Here is a 14347-nt window from a genome sequence, read left to right on the forward strand (position 1 = left end):
CATATAGGCCATAACAATATAGTTATAAGTACCCTTTTTACAACCTAAATAGTGAGATCACAAGGATGCAATCTCAGAAAAAAATAACAAACAACCACTTTGTGGGCATCTAATCAATCAGTCTAGTTTCAGTAATAACTCTAGGAATTATTCTCTGCTACAACCTAGGAGATTCTGGGTCAACTTCCAGGAAGTAGGATCATGTCTGTATTTAAAAGTAAAACTGTCGCAACAAAAATACCCTACAATTTCTGAGACGAATTATGTTTGACAACCATTTTCCAAGGTGGATGTCACTAAAACAGTTCAAGCTCTAGGGGTCAGAGGCTAAAAAGTTCATTGCCACTTCCTGCCATTCATTAGACAAGATTTAATTTTATACACTGTCATTTCTAACATTTTCCGTGAAGGCTGCAATCCCCAAGAGGATGCTTTCATCTGAAACTAATCTCTGCCCATCACAATGGCATCCTTATTGACCCTGATAGCCAACAGTGGCTGAAGGGCCAGCAAGTGCCTGAAGAGGAATAACAAAAAACTGCAAGGTACACCTGTAAAAATACTGCACCAGATTGCCAATCCGTGGCATTATTTAGTGAAGAAAGGATTCCAGTGACAAGCGGACCACCACCACCACCCTGGTAGGCACAGGAGTCTTATGGGTGCTAGTTTTGGAGAGAATGTAGCAATGGGAAAGGGACAAACAGAATAACAAACGGGCAGGGACAAGCATTGTGCCTGAATACAAACATTTGAAAGGTCAAATTGTGAAAAAGGACAAAATGTCATTAATAAAAATCAGCTATCGTAACTTCCAATATAACAGAGGAGCTGAAGAGGGCCTACCTTAGCAACTGAAGTATTAGTTTTGAAGTATTTAGACTGTCAGGAACTATGGAGTCAAATCCCTTTGTGACCAACTATCCCTTCGCCCTTTTAAGAAAGGTAAGTGAAGCTCATTACGGTAGATGTAGAGAAGGAATGAGTTCAGGTAGATGCTTAAAAATTACACCTTAAGCACCAAGATCCTTCCTGCTGCAAATGAAGATTCATTACTCCACCACTGCATATTGTTACTGTGCATTGATTATTTGCCACTCTTCAACTTGGAGACACCTGCATTTCTGTGGTTTTCTATCTAGATGGTTAGTGGAGGTGCTGGAGATTATGTACAGACTATTAAAGTGGGATTAAATGTGTTCTATGAACTACTGCACAAAAGTTGTATTTCTGATTAGCCCTGTCCCAGCAACAGGAAAAAAGGGAAGAGAAAAACAAGCACACCAAACAATACATTTACAAGTACATTTATTTTGTTGCCCTTGTAAGACATACACCTACAAGTTGGGGTGGTGTTTTTTTGGGGTTTTTTTTATAAAAAGCACCCAGACAAACTCCAGCAAAGCACAGTACATGTGAATGGCTGCCAGGAAGAGGAATGTCTGAGATCTACAGTATCTTGGTGTTCTGTAGGGACTACTAGAGCACTCTTACTAGACATTATAGGATGAAGAAGAAACATTTCCTCCATGACCTGTCCAGTTAGTATGGATAAATTCCCCTGGCTTTGATAGCAGTTCATAGGTATGAGCACCAAAGTAGTCACGCTGAGCCTAGAAAACAAAATATAAAGCAGCAACACAGTCAAATACTAATGAAATGCTATACTTTATATACTACCTCTGTACATATGCATCTACTTAGTTGTCTTACTGAGTCCATGGCTGTGATATATATCCAAGTGACATGCATATTTTAAAAGAAATGTGACATTTCAAGTAATACTGATAAACTGAGAGGCAGGATTACAGGCAAAGTTACAGGTTAGATATGCCTGAAATGTTAATGTGCTCCATTAAATGACGACAAAGTCATCAGAAAAGAAGATTCAGGAAGAACACAGAATAAGGGAGGAGCAGAGGTACCTGGCTGAGCTACATTTTATTACACTCAAACAGTACCAGAGAATTTAGATTTCAGGGTGCAGACAAAAAAAACATTGCCTCGATGAGGTAACAAATTAGAAAAACAGGCCTTTTGTGGGCAATCGTTCACATGCACCGCTACCTGGCTACAGAGAATACTAGGCAAGAGTTATGACTTAATTACTGAATATCTATTCAAGTTATTTGTTCTCAAATTTTAACAAAGGTCCATACATTATTGATTATCTCAGGCTTATATGCTTTTTAATCACAGAACCACAGAAAAGTAGGACTGAGAAGGACCCAGTTTGGGTCTAACCTATTACTACACCAGCAACCCTCCCACACAGATACAAAGCACAGCACCATAACCTGCCATGAGTAAGGCAGGTGGACAATGGTGGACAATGTCCTGCTGCTGCAAGGTTGTTAATCTATGCTCAAGAGATCCCAGGAAAAGAGCCACACCTTCTGCTACAGAGGAAAGCAAAAACCTGCACAGTCCGTACCAATCTGACCAGGGGTTAAAATTCTTTCCTGACCCTAAATCTGGTCTTACCCTGGAGAGAAAGGGCAAACCTTTCTAGCCAGGAACTCCTAAGTTTTAATCCTTGCAAAAGCACTAGCACACCCCAGTCAAAATCCTCTGCCACGGCTGCAAGTTACTTCTGAAACGAGTAATAAAGTTGATCTTCAAATCAATAACTATCAGTACTTGTATTATAGGGTTTAATTGCACTTTTCATTAAAAGATCACACAAGGTCATCAGATTAATTATCCCAAATTTACAGATGGAAAACCTGAAAAAATTTTAGCCACGCTAACAGACATACTCTTCTTTGTTCAAGGTTGTCATAGCTTTGTGACGATAGGCCTTTCAAGATTAGGCAACATTTGCCATAATTTCTATGCCAGATGGGTGGTAACAAAAGGACTTTTTATCATTATGCTCTTTAGATCAGTATCTAAGCAGCACTGAACTGTGTTGTTTTTATATTCCACTGACAAAAAGCTGACTGTACTGATGACTCATAACAGGTAGAAATGGAAGACATCTATCTGTTAGATCATCCAATCCATCTTCCAGCCAAGGCCAGCTTATTCCCTACAGCACATGCCAACGAAGGCTCTTTGCTTGTCAGTTAGAAACTGACTCTCTCTTTCCCTTTGTGACCAGGTGATCTAGAAAAACATGGTGTCAATGGAACTAATGCCATGCCATCCAATATTGTGACACTTGTTTTAATGGTTACCTCAAGCAGCTCATGTTCGTCTATCAGATCTGCTGCAATTACGTAGAAATGGTCTTCCCAACTCCTTCAAGTTCTAAATATTTGGTAAGATGATTTTTCATTTGGGCTAACTATGAGGGCAACCTGGCCACTGCTTACTATTGTTTATTAAGTTTGTTAGACCATGCAACTGGAACACAGAGTTTGTAACAGTTCAAGTGCTTTATTTTTCTCAGGCTGAAGTTCAGGCTCAAAAGATCTCTGTGTAGTAGCTCAGGTACTTACCTGAATTAAGTTAGCTGGGAGCATTTCATGCCTGTACCCATCATAGAAAGAAAGGGCTGTGGTGAAGCAGGGCATAGGGATGCCAATCTGGACTCCAGTGCTGATTACATGTCGCCAGGAATCCTGGAAGGGGTTAAGGAGGAAGGAAGAAAGGGGAATGCTTCTTAGCCAGCATCAGATACAGGAGCTAGCTAGGATGTGCCGAGCTCCAAACTAATGCCAGTGTTTACTAATAGGCATCACCCCACGTCACGAAACCAAGCTGGAACTCCATTTCCCAGTCATTTTAGACAAATAAAGGCAGCCCAGAATGCTGCCCAGAAATACAGAACAGGTGAACAAGGTTCCAAACACTAACAACACAACTGTACACCATGAGCATAATCAGATCTAGACCTCAGGCAGGGAGACTGCTCTTTTCATACATAAGGGCAACACATTCCACAAGCACAAAAAGCGTAACAGGCTGAGCAGACAAAGAAGCGTGTTCAGCAAACCTAATGAAGCACAGCTCAAAAAACTTCCCAGGGATAGAAGGGCCAGCACAGTACCACAGAGAGGTATGTAGATAGTCCTTTGTCTCACCTTTACGTTGGATTCAGTAACATACACACAATATTCAGTTTCAGTGAATATAGCTATGAGTCATAAAACAACTCCTCCTATTATTATGAGTAATAAAACAACTGCCAGACAGACACCCTAGTTATCGTTCTGATAGGGCTCATCTCCAACCCAGATCTTGTGAGCGGAGAGTTTAGCACACTGTTGGTTCTATGCTACTGCAAAGTATCATAATAGAGCCAGAATTTAAATAGCTTCACAACTGTAATCCAAGTTCTGCACAGCAGGTACAAGGCAGAACAAATTGTACAGTGGTAAGAGGAAGGTTTCACCATGTCTGACAAATAGGTTTTTTTTTTTAAATCACAATTCTTCCAAATTGCTACATTCTGCCTGAAAGCTTTTACATGACAATGAAGCAGCAGCCTTAGAGTTGATGAGACTTAATAGTGGAGCTTCAAGGATAAGGAACTTGATTTAGAAAGCATTTTATCTGTCTGCAGATTAACTCTACGGAGCAAATATTAATATATCATGTGGCACTGCGGGATGTAAATCGGCAACATTTGAGACTTTACGGCAAGTGTAGGTAGTTACCTTTAAAGCACACGTATACTGCATGCAAAGATACAGACACATACACACACGCACACATTCCCAAACTGTCTGAGATTAAGAGTGCTATATAAAACATGACACACCCTGCATTCTCTCCTTTGAATCTCCCAAAACAAATGGAGAGTCATTCTGGGTCACAACTGGAACACGCCACATTTCAAAATTGTTGCATTAGTGCTATCTCTTCCTGGGGCACACACCTGACAATTTTCAACAGCTGTCTTAAAGAAGTCATCCAACAGCAGGTTCTGGAGCTCAGGGTTTCGGTCAAAAGCATCTTTGATTTTCCCCAGGAACACACTGCAGAGGACAGATGCAAAGCTGAGATTAGATTTCAGTGGCAGGGGCTGTAGGTGGCCAAAAATGCAACGTGCAGGCGTCTCTGATTAGATAGGCAGCAAATATGGCTGGGTTCTGTAAATACTGTGCCTACCATTAGCTTTCAAACACCCAAGCCTAGGGAGGAAAAGCAAAGTGAAAACATGAAAAGGAACTCAACAGTGGCCGAGTCACACATGAACCTGGCATTAAGTTGCCCGGGGTCCTGTGTTTGATGTAGGGCAATAGCATCAAAGATGATGAAATGCAAGGATCTCCCCAAGGACATCTCTGGGTACGCCAGTCAAGGGTCTCCATTACCTGCACTACACTCTAATGACCCTACCTTGTCCCAAATATTCCTTTACCTTCGGATGATGCAGCCTCCCCTCCACATCAGTGCAATACCACCATAATTTAATGTCCAGCCAAACTCCTTGGCTGCCTGTCTCAGCAGCATGAAACCTTGAGCATAGGAGATGATCTTAGAGGCATACAGGGCCTGGAGAAACAAACCAACAAATTAAATGACATCCCACAAACTCAGATGGAAGAAACTTGCAATCAGACCCGCAAGCAGAGCACACAGACCCAAAAGGCCCACCTAGGTGGCTATGCTCCAGGTCTTTGTAAAAAAAACACTCACCTGCTCACTTCCAAACCCTCCAAACTACTACACTGGATAATCTATGCCTTTTAAAACTCACAGCTCAAAAGTAGACTCAGGTCAATATGTCCTTGAAAAAAAAAAATTCTCTCCAATGTAATTCAGACGGTGACAGTCAAATGTTGGCTATTTTCTTGGCATAGTATTCAAATAACAGGTTGGGTTAGAATTAGAAAGAGATGCAGTCAAATCATCTTTGGTTTTAGTCATGGTGGTTATTTTGGGCACACGCTCCAATCACTTCTCTCAAAACAAAAGGGCACCAGTGAAAGGCTTGATGGCAAAACAGCAAGCAGAGTCTTTTTTCAATCCACCTGAAACAGACCTGGGACATTTATATATCCATACAAGAATTAAATTGTCTACTTCCATCTCCTGAAACTTTTGCTAAGCAGTCTCTCTCTCTCTGGTCAACAAATGTGTTCCCCATTAACCAGATTTTGCTGCATGTCAGCTGGCGTACAGTGGGAAAGAAAGGTAAAACATGACAGGAGACAGACACGCTTCATGCCCGATGCTTATGAACAGGAAAAGCAAGAGCAGAGGGAGCACATGTCCCATGCTAACATTTCTAATGCAGAGGTGGGGCTGGGAGTTATAACCCACCTTGCGAATATCCTCCAGAAATGCCTTCTTGTTCCCACTGAACTGAGTCATTTTGGGACCTTCCAAGAGTTTGCTGGCCTGTACCCGCTCATCCTTGAGAGAAGACAGGCACCGCGCAAAGACGGCTTCGCCTTTAAACAAAAGAGAAAAGAGTATTTAGTTAGCTATCACCACCTCAGCTCTAAGGTTCACCTGCATCTGGAGCCCTGGCATGGGGTGAAATGAGAGAGGGAACAAGCATGGAGGAGCTCACGCTTTGAGGGAAGGAGGCCAACAGAAAGGTAAGCTGTCTGGTGGCTTCCGCAACATAGGGATTTCCAGCTTCATTATTTGAAAAACAGTGGAAGGAACTACCAGCCAGAAAATGTAATCATTGGGATACAGCAGTATTGGGCAACACTGCCTGGTTTAATCCATTTAAAAGGCATGGGGCACCCACATGACAAAATTCCTGGAAATAATCAACATTTCCCCTTGCTTGCACAAGCTATTTCAATCTTTTGATCTCAGTTCCTTCTATCTCAAAGACGTGACTATGACTGTGTCCTGGGAGCATGTGGAAATTAGAGACACAAAGAATATTTGCATGGTGCTTTGAAGATGAAAAAGTTAGGCAAAGGCCAAGTATCAATCACACTAACTAAAACATACTTTAAACAAACAAACAAGCAAACAACGGTCAAAAGTGTGTGTGTGTGTGTGTGTCTGTGTGGGTGTGTGCGTGTGCGTGTGTGATTTATATATATGCCCCCATTAAAAGTTCCCAGTGGCTCCAGCGCAGCCCCCTGCCCTGCTCTGCCACATGCGCTGCCAGTGGGGCTGTGGCTCGTCTCTGTGGCAACCCCAGGCTTGAGCTTTCCTGTGCAGCTGCAGCTGGGGTCTCCATGGACACTGGCCCCAGCCATGCGCAGGGGTGGCTGGGAAATGGGAGCCTGCTGCCAACCAGATCCAGCCCACGAGCTGGACTTTGCTCATCCTTGGTCTACGAGCTTTATTATTTCTATATGTAGGAAAGGAAGTCCATGTTGGAGAGGCCAACCAGTAAAAGTGTATCTAATTCCCAGATAAACCGAATGGACAAAAATAAATACTCTTTGGGCGCGTCTACAGTTTGCCCAGATAATCAGTGAAGAAACTGGTAACTTAAACAATTTCCTTCTCAACAAAGCATTTGAGCACACCTTTCAAGGGACTGATAGAAAGAAGAAGGCAGGGTTGACTTATTATACTGTGCACAATGGACTTTCCTTCTTCCCTTAACACTAGTTCCGGGTTTTGAGAAATCCTTCAAATGCCTCCAAACATGAGTCACAGATTTACAGTGGCTTCTGAACCTTCCCTATACTAAGATTTTCACAGGGCATCAGTCAGGACTGGCCCCTCCTTTTTACTTTTGTCTAAACTACTTCCTTCTGCACTGTGGAGCAAGCATGACTCTGCTATACCAGGGAAAGATCTGCAAGTCACACTGATGCAAGAAAAAACATGCAGCAATTGCCTTAAGAATATCCGTGTTTGCACAAGAGCAGTTATGAAGGCCTACCACCTTCCCTATACATCTCAGCATTACCCCACAAAACATTCCTGCACCACATGATTACATCCAAGGACTATCTCCACCCTCTGCTCTTGATCCGTGCAATTGCAAGAGTCCAAAATAAAGGAAACATTACTGAATCAATGGGGGAATGAAAAATTCAAAGAAAGCAGAGCTTAGCAGAACTCTGTTACGTTCAAATTATTCAGGAAATAACTTGCTGGCAGATTCAGCCCTTTGTTGCAATACAGTCCAGCTTCTGTGATAAGCTGGATTCAGCAGGCCACAGAGGCAGCAATCAGTAAAGTTGATCTTTTTCACAAACCAAGATAAAAAAAGAGGGAAAAGGAGACAGAGAGGAGGACACAAAAATAAAGCACAGACAAGAGAGAGAGAGAACCTGTTCAGCCACTTCATTCACCTGCCCACAGGGCTCATAAACCCTCAGTAACACAGGTTGGGGGTTGATTCCTGACACACTTGCAGTGTCGTAACTACTGTTAAAAAAAATCAGGCTAAGACGACTGTGGGTGGGGGGTAATTACACGGATATCAGTGCAAGTGTGTGGGTATTTCTCCAAAGTGATTTAGGCACATTATCCGAAACCTGCTGATGTCGCTGGAAGGACTCCCACTTTGACACTGGATCAGGCTGCAGGCTAGCCATAAGGGTTAACAAAAAACCCATTTGCAGCATACGGAGATAACACAAGAAACTCTCCTGGCGCGAAATGCAGGCTTCCAAGCTCAACCACTGATATCCATCCCCAAGATGTCTGGCTGTAATGTTGCTCAAGTCATAGTGAGGGCACAGGTTAAATTTCCCCATCTAGTCAAAATGGCCCTGCATCCGCCAAGAGGTACCAAAGCAATCTCAGAGAATATACATGAAAGGAAAGCATGTGGGGATGGGGAAAGTGACTGTTTGGGACAATGAATGGTCTCATACAGCTCGAGCAGAACAGAAGCTTTACACCTTTCACAGGGGTGTGAGGGGCATCAATACAGGGGCAAAGAGAAAGGATTATTGGGAAGAGCACAAAACCACACTTAACTCTCTACTCATTTCTCATGTGAACCCTAACGTTAACTCACTTTTCTACCTGTGGACATAGCAAACAGCATGGCATGGACAAAGGTGCCTCGATAGCCAAAGGAGGCCTGGAGAAATGGCTAGGAACAACACCCACAAAAGATGCATGAAGAACAATGAGCAACTTGCCCTTTGAGAGCAGATATGGGGGAGAGGCAAAAGGACCTACATTAGCAGACTAGAGATAAGAGCCTTGCCCTGGACTGGTCTCCCGTGTTACCGTGCATCAGCACGCTTCATCGCTAGCTTGCTCTGAGAGGTATAGATCAAGACGCAAGAAGGTTATAACACAAAACCACCTACCAATCAGTGTGACAGGGACTCCGTACTCCAGAGCCGAGATAGCCGTCCACTTCCCTGTGCCTTTTTGCCCTGCGCTGTCCCTGATTTTTGGGAGCACGTGTTTGCCATCAGGGTTCCTGAACTTGAGAATGTTGGCTGTGATTTCAATCAGGAATGAATCCAGCTCCGTCTTATTCCATTCCTCAAATGCCTTGGAAGCACAAACAAAGGGAATGCAGGTGGCACACTCACCTCAGCTCAATTTGCTGGCTCCTCTTCAAACATACAGGTCTTAGCCACTTTGCCAGGCCACTACTTGGGAGCCTCAAACTGGAATCATCACATCCTCAGGTTAGAGGCACCTCAGACACAGAGCTGCAAAGAAGCCATCTCTAAACAGTGACGTGCTGGCATGCTCTGGCCTGCTGCCTATAAGCTGGGGCTTTCTGAGGGAAGTGCAACTGTCTTTCCACCTAATCCCATGACACAATGCTTTCAGCCAGTAACGGGCATGGGTACCAGAGCATGGCAAAGGAAGGGATTTTGCTTGGCACTTGCACGTCTGGCAGAAGAGCAGGGAAGGAAGTCAGGGCAATGCTGCCACAACAAGGATTAGGTTCCTTGCCGCTCCCCCACCATCCACCCCTGGCACACCAACATCTCACAAATTGAGGCTGTGGGTGTTTTTAGCACTGTGACCAAAACTCCTGCCAACTCCTTCTTTAAGCTATTCTCATGGTTCTTCTCAAATGAACTACTCAACACTCACAAAGAGCTATCTGCCCCATACTGAATTCCACCCTGCCTCAAGGGTTCTTTGGGATCTCTGTTGTTAGCTTCATTAGCATTTTCAGACCCAGCCAATAAACAACAAAGTTACTCAAAACACTTCACACACTTTCCCAAGACAGACTCCTTCCCAGAAAAAAGGGAATTGAGGACTGAAGGATCTCAGGTAACAGTTGAAATCATTCAGGTCTGACACCCTGCAGCTACCTGCCTCAGTTGGGTACTATGATTTGGGCTCCCGAGCCTCTCCGAAACTGCTAAGGGGATTTTACTGCAGATGTTGCTCTCATGGCAGATCAGCTACTCACTGAGGTCCAAGGCAGAGGAGAAGCAGGTCGGGAAAGATGACAACACCACAGCTCACCTTTGCCATCTCATCATGTTCCATGCCCAGGACATCCTTCATCAGGTGGTAGGCCTCACAAATCAGCTGCATGTCTCCATATTCGATCCCATTGTGCACCATCTTCACAAAGTGCCCGGCACCTTCATCTCCCACCTGCCCACGACATAAGGCTTCTTTAAGGATGCTGCTGCTGACCGTTAGTACCTGCCCACAGGTTTAATCTCTGCTTCACATCTGTCCGAGTAGTACCGATTAAAAGTGCTCTGGAACACTACACCCCTCTATGTGACTTCAGACAAAGCATACCCAGCAAGACTGCATAGTTTTCCCATGTTATTTTCCCAATGTACTTCATCTCTAGACCATAGGAAAGGTAAAGTCCTGCAGAACAATAAATCTGACTGGCATGCAGCAAGCTAAAGAATCAGTGCAACAAGCAGCCCTGTTTTCTTGAAAGATGTTTTAGTTGCATCTGTGACAAGGACACACACCAACTGGAGCAGCCTGACCACACAAGCAATGGTTCCAACCACCTCACCAGATGGAGCAATGTCAGTAAGTACTTGCCCAGTCACAGCAGGGTTCTCCAGTTCCCACTTTAGCAGCAATGCTTTGAAATATTGTCTTGATGTGCGGCCTGCAGAGAGGAATAGTACAGCTCAGTAGCTTGGCAAAGGGCAGTAACACTGCAACACAAATCTACTGGTGCCACACAGCCCACTGTCACTGACTTCCAGTCCAGAGAGGGAAGGGATATTTGCTGTTTGGCAACACAGCTACAAGACATCTCCTTCATCACATACATAAAAGCAGGAGGACTCTGTAATTAACCACCAGAGGCAAATGGAAAACAGCACATGCTGTACATCTATTGAGTGTCTTCCAGATGAGGTCGTCAGTGTTTTTCACAGGGTAAGCATTATCACCACCATTCTGCAGATGGAAAAACTAAGGAAGAGGGGTTGAATGACATGGCCAAGGTCATCAGTGGCACAGCCCAGATCTCAACCCAGGTTCTGGCTTTACTGTCCCTTGCTCTAACTGTAGGATCAGCATGAGTTGCTTTAGAGGAGCAGACAGAAGGGACTTAACGACAGCTTACTGGGAGGTTAAAAATAGTGTAATTGAAGTGCCTAGAAGCCCAAGTCACAGACAAGCACAGAACAAGAAAAAGTGTGCCCATCAAATGACACGGAAGGACATCAATTCAGGAGCAGGTGAAGGGAGCTATGAGGAGGCATGTGGCAAGAGTGAGGAAAGCAGGCAGACAAGGATAGAGTTCCAGGGCAAGGTGGAAAAAAAAAAAGGACCCGTCTTCACCCAAGTGTTTAAAGGTGAAACAAGGGCAGCAGAGCAGAGATTACAGCCATCACTATGATCTTCGCATCATCAAGCTGGAACAGGCTGATTTGGGAGGCACAGCCAGCGCAAAGCGTCAGGATCTTTGAGAGTTGCTTAAGCTGCCCCTCCCTTGAACTGAAATTAAGCCTGGAAGACGAAACCTTGCTCCACTGGAGCATCAGTACACGGCAAAACTGGGAGAGTCGGAGACAAATCCTGAAGTAGCCGTTGCTTGCAAACCCTTCTAGTGGCCTGGGGTAGAAGAAGGTGCTGGGTTGAGAGCCCAGCTTATGTGCAAGAGTTCATACACTTTGTGACAGTTCGAGGACACAGAAACTGAGCTCACCTTTGAGTTCCCAAACGGCACAAAAAAGGGATTAGGACTCTCAGCTGGTCATCTGCCCTATTCACTTACCCCACAACACTGTTCTGTGCTTCTGGTGACACCTCCTAAAACCCACGAAGAAGAACATTGGACAAGGTTTGCCCAGCGAGAAGAGCCAGCGCTGCTGTGACCTCAGCTAAGTTGGACAATCCAAGCCCCCAGGACAGGTGATGCTTAAATATCTCTTTAGTGCACACACAGCCCCAGAGGTGTAGTTAGCAGACGACCTGCTGGCAAAATAAGCAGATGGAAAGGCAAAGGCTGACACTTACCACGCCTCTTTGGCTCCTCCTGGCATGAGGGAAGGACCATATCTAGCACCCTCCTCTCCACCACTAACACCACTTCCTACAAACAGGATGCCCTTGGCCCGGAGTTCCTTACAGCGCCTCTGAAAGAGAGATACGGAGAAAAGTTATTCAACAAATGGGCATTTGCTGAAACAACCAGAGATGGGTGGCTTGTGGGACAAGCATATAAGAGCTATGGGCGTAAATAACACCATTTAGGCCCAAGATTATTTTTTTTCAGTTCTGCTTTGGCCAAGGCAGCGGTTGGTGCTAGAGAGGAACTTGCACACACGCCGCCCTCTGAATGTTAAGAAACTTCCCTTTGTTCCCCCCCCGAATGGGTCCTTGCAAAGAACAGAGAGATAAAAGGACCATTTGTCCAACAATCCCATTTCTAGGAAGACGGAGCCGTCCACAAAACATTCCCAGCACATCCATCACGAACAAGAGAACTGAGGCAACCGGGCTCAGGCTCACCGTGGTGTCCCTGTATTCAGAATTGCCCCCGTCGATTACGATGTCTCCGGTTTCTAGCAGCGGCACCTGCCATCAGAAAGGAAAAGCCCGTTAGCATCTGCCAAGGAGCAGCTTCCGCACATCTACCTGGGAGCGTTCGGTGCCGGTAAAGCCCCCCGAACGCCCTGCAACGAGGAACAACAAAAGAGCCGAGCCCCTCGCGTTAAGAGATTTTGCTCGTAGATTCAGCCCTCCCCCAGCGCAACGCCTGAGCCCTGCCCTGCCCCGCGGGGCAGCTGGCTGCAAAGTCCCTTGGGCAGGCCACCCCAGGCAGGCGGAGCAGGAACGAGAGCAGAGGGCAGCAGCAGCCGGGAAGGAAGTCTTACCAGCTTCCCGATGAAGTCATCCACGGCGCTGCCCGCTTTCACCAGCAAGACGATGCGCCGGGGCCTCTTCAGCTTGGAAACCATCTCCTCCAGGCTGCGAGCCCCGATCACTTTGGTTCCCTTGGCCTCGTTGGCCAGAAATGCCTCCACCTTGGACACCGTCCTGTTGAACGCGCAGACCTGGCGAGGCAGGGCGGGGGTCAGGCTATGCCACGGGCAGGCGTTTCTCGTGGGGCTGCTCGCAGGCGACGCCCCGCTCCCTTCTCCCAGCCCGCACTCACCACGAAGCCGTGGTCGTTCATGTTCAGCACCAGGTTCTGGCCCATCACGGCCAGGCCGATCAGCGCGATGTCGGCTCTAGGGGGGAAAGGAGGCGGCGACGTTAGTGGGCCCGACCCCACCCCCCGGGCTCCCCGCGGGGCCCGACGCAGCCGGAGGGAAGGCGGGAAGCAAGCGCCCCCCACCCCCACTCACTGGGCCATGGCGATGGCGACGCGTCTCAGGCTCCGGCAGCGGCTCCTGCCAAATCACTGCGACCGCTCCCGCAACCCCGCTCCCATTGCCCCGCCCCGCCCCGCCCCGCCCGCGCGAGGGGCGGAGCCGCACTCCCATTGGCTGCCGCGTGCCGCCCCGCCCCGGCTCAGGCGTGACGAGCGGAGCGCCGAGCGACTCACCCCTTAAAGGCAAAGGCGCCTCTTGACGCGAGGGGGCGGGGCAGCCCAGAGCTCCGGGACGAGGGCGGGGGTTAAAACGAGGACGGGTGCGAGGCGCAATAAAGAGGGCCCCGAAGGGGGACGCCCAGGAAGAACGCGGGCAGCGCCCGCTGCTTCCGACGGTTACACGCGGGCCCATTTCACCTGCCAGAAGACATAGGGCCCCTGGTGGAAGGAGAGAGGGCAGTGCCGACACAGCAGCTCATTCCTAGAGACAAACCCTGGTTTCTCTGCAAGGGAGGGAGGGCACAGGTTGACCAGGGCCCCGACAGGGGACAGGGATAGGGGTGCCGACCCCCCGCGGATCTGCCCACATTGGTGTTGCTCTCCTAGTGCCCCAGGAGATTGGTGGTGGGACCCAGTGGAACAGTACAGTGAAGGCCATTGCATCATGTCAGAGGAAAAAACCTCCCAGAATCACTCTGTGTCAAGTGTTGCCAGCTCCGACTGGAGTAAAGCTCAATGGGCCGCGCCTGCCCACCCACCCAGGGCAGCAAAGAAACTATGAACTGT

The 14347-nt window shown here is 46.8% G+C and overlaps 1 protein-coding gene across 1 annotated transcript; it reads right to left on the reverse strand.

Annotated features, from left to right (window-relative positions):
• Positions 1-1291: 1291 nt before the first annotated feature.
• On the reverse strand, positions 1292-13697 carry PGD (phosphogluconate dehydrogenase). The gene is made up of 13 exons (XM_019511752.1): positions 13596-13697; positions 13403-13478; positions 13122-13301; positions 12757-12822; positions 12262-12380; positions 10831-10900; positions 10282-10416; positions 9150-9339; positions 6217-6347; positions 5312-5445; positions 4826-4925; positions 3444-3566; positions 1292-1613 (listed from the first exon to the last, which is right to left on the reverse strand). The coding sequence occupies exons 1-13, from the start codon at positions 13601-13603 to the stop codon at positions 1494-1496; spliced, it is 1452 nt and encodes a 483-aa protein (XP_019367297.1). The 5' UTR covers positions 13604-13697; the 3' UTR covers positions 1292-1493.
• Positions 13698-14347: the final 650 nt, after the last annotated feature.

The sequence above is a fragment of the Gavialis gangeticus genome, unplaced genomic scaffold (assembly GCF_001723915.1).
Source record: "Gavialis gangeticus isolate Ggan-Ray unplaced genomic scaffold, GavGan_comp1, whole genome shotgun sequence".
NCBI lineage: Eukaryota > Metazoa > Chordata > Crocodylia > Gavialidae > Gavialis > Gavialis gangeticus.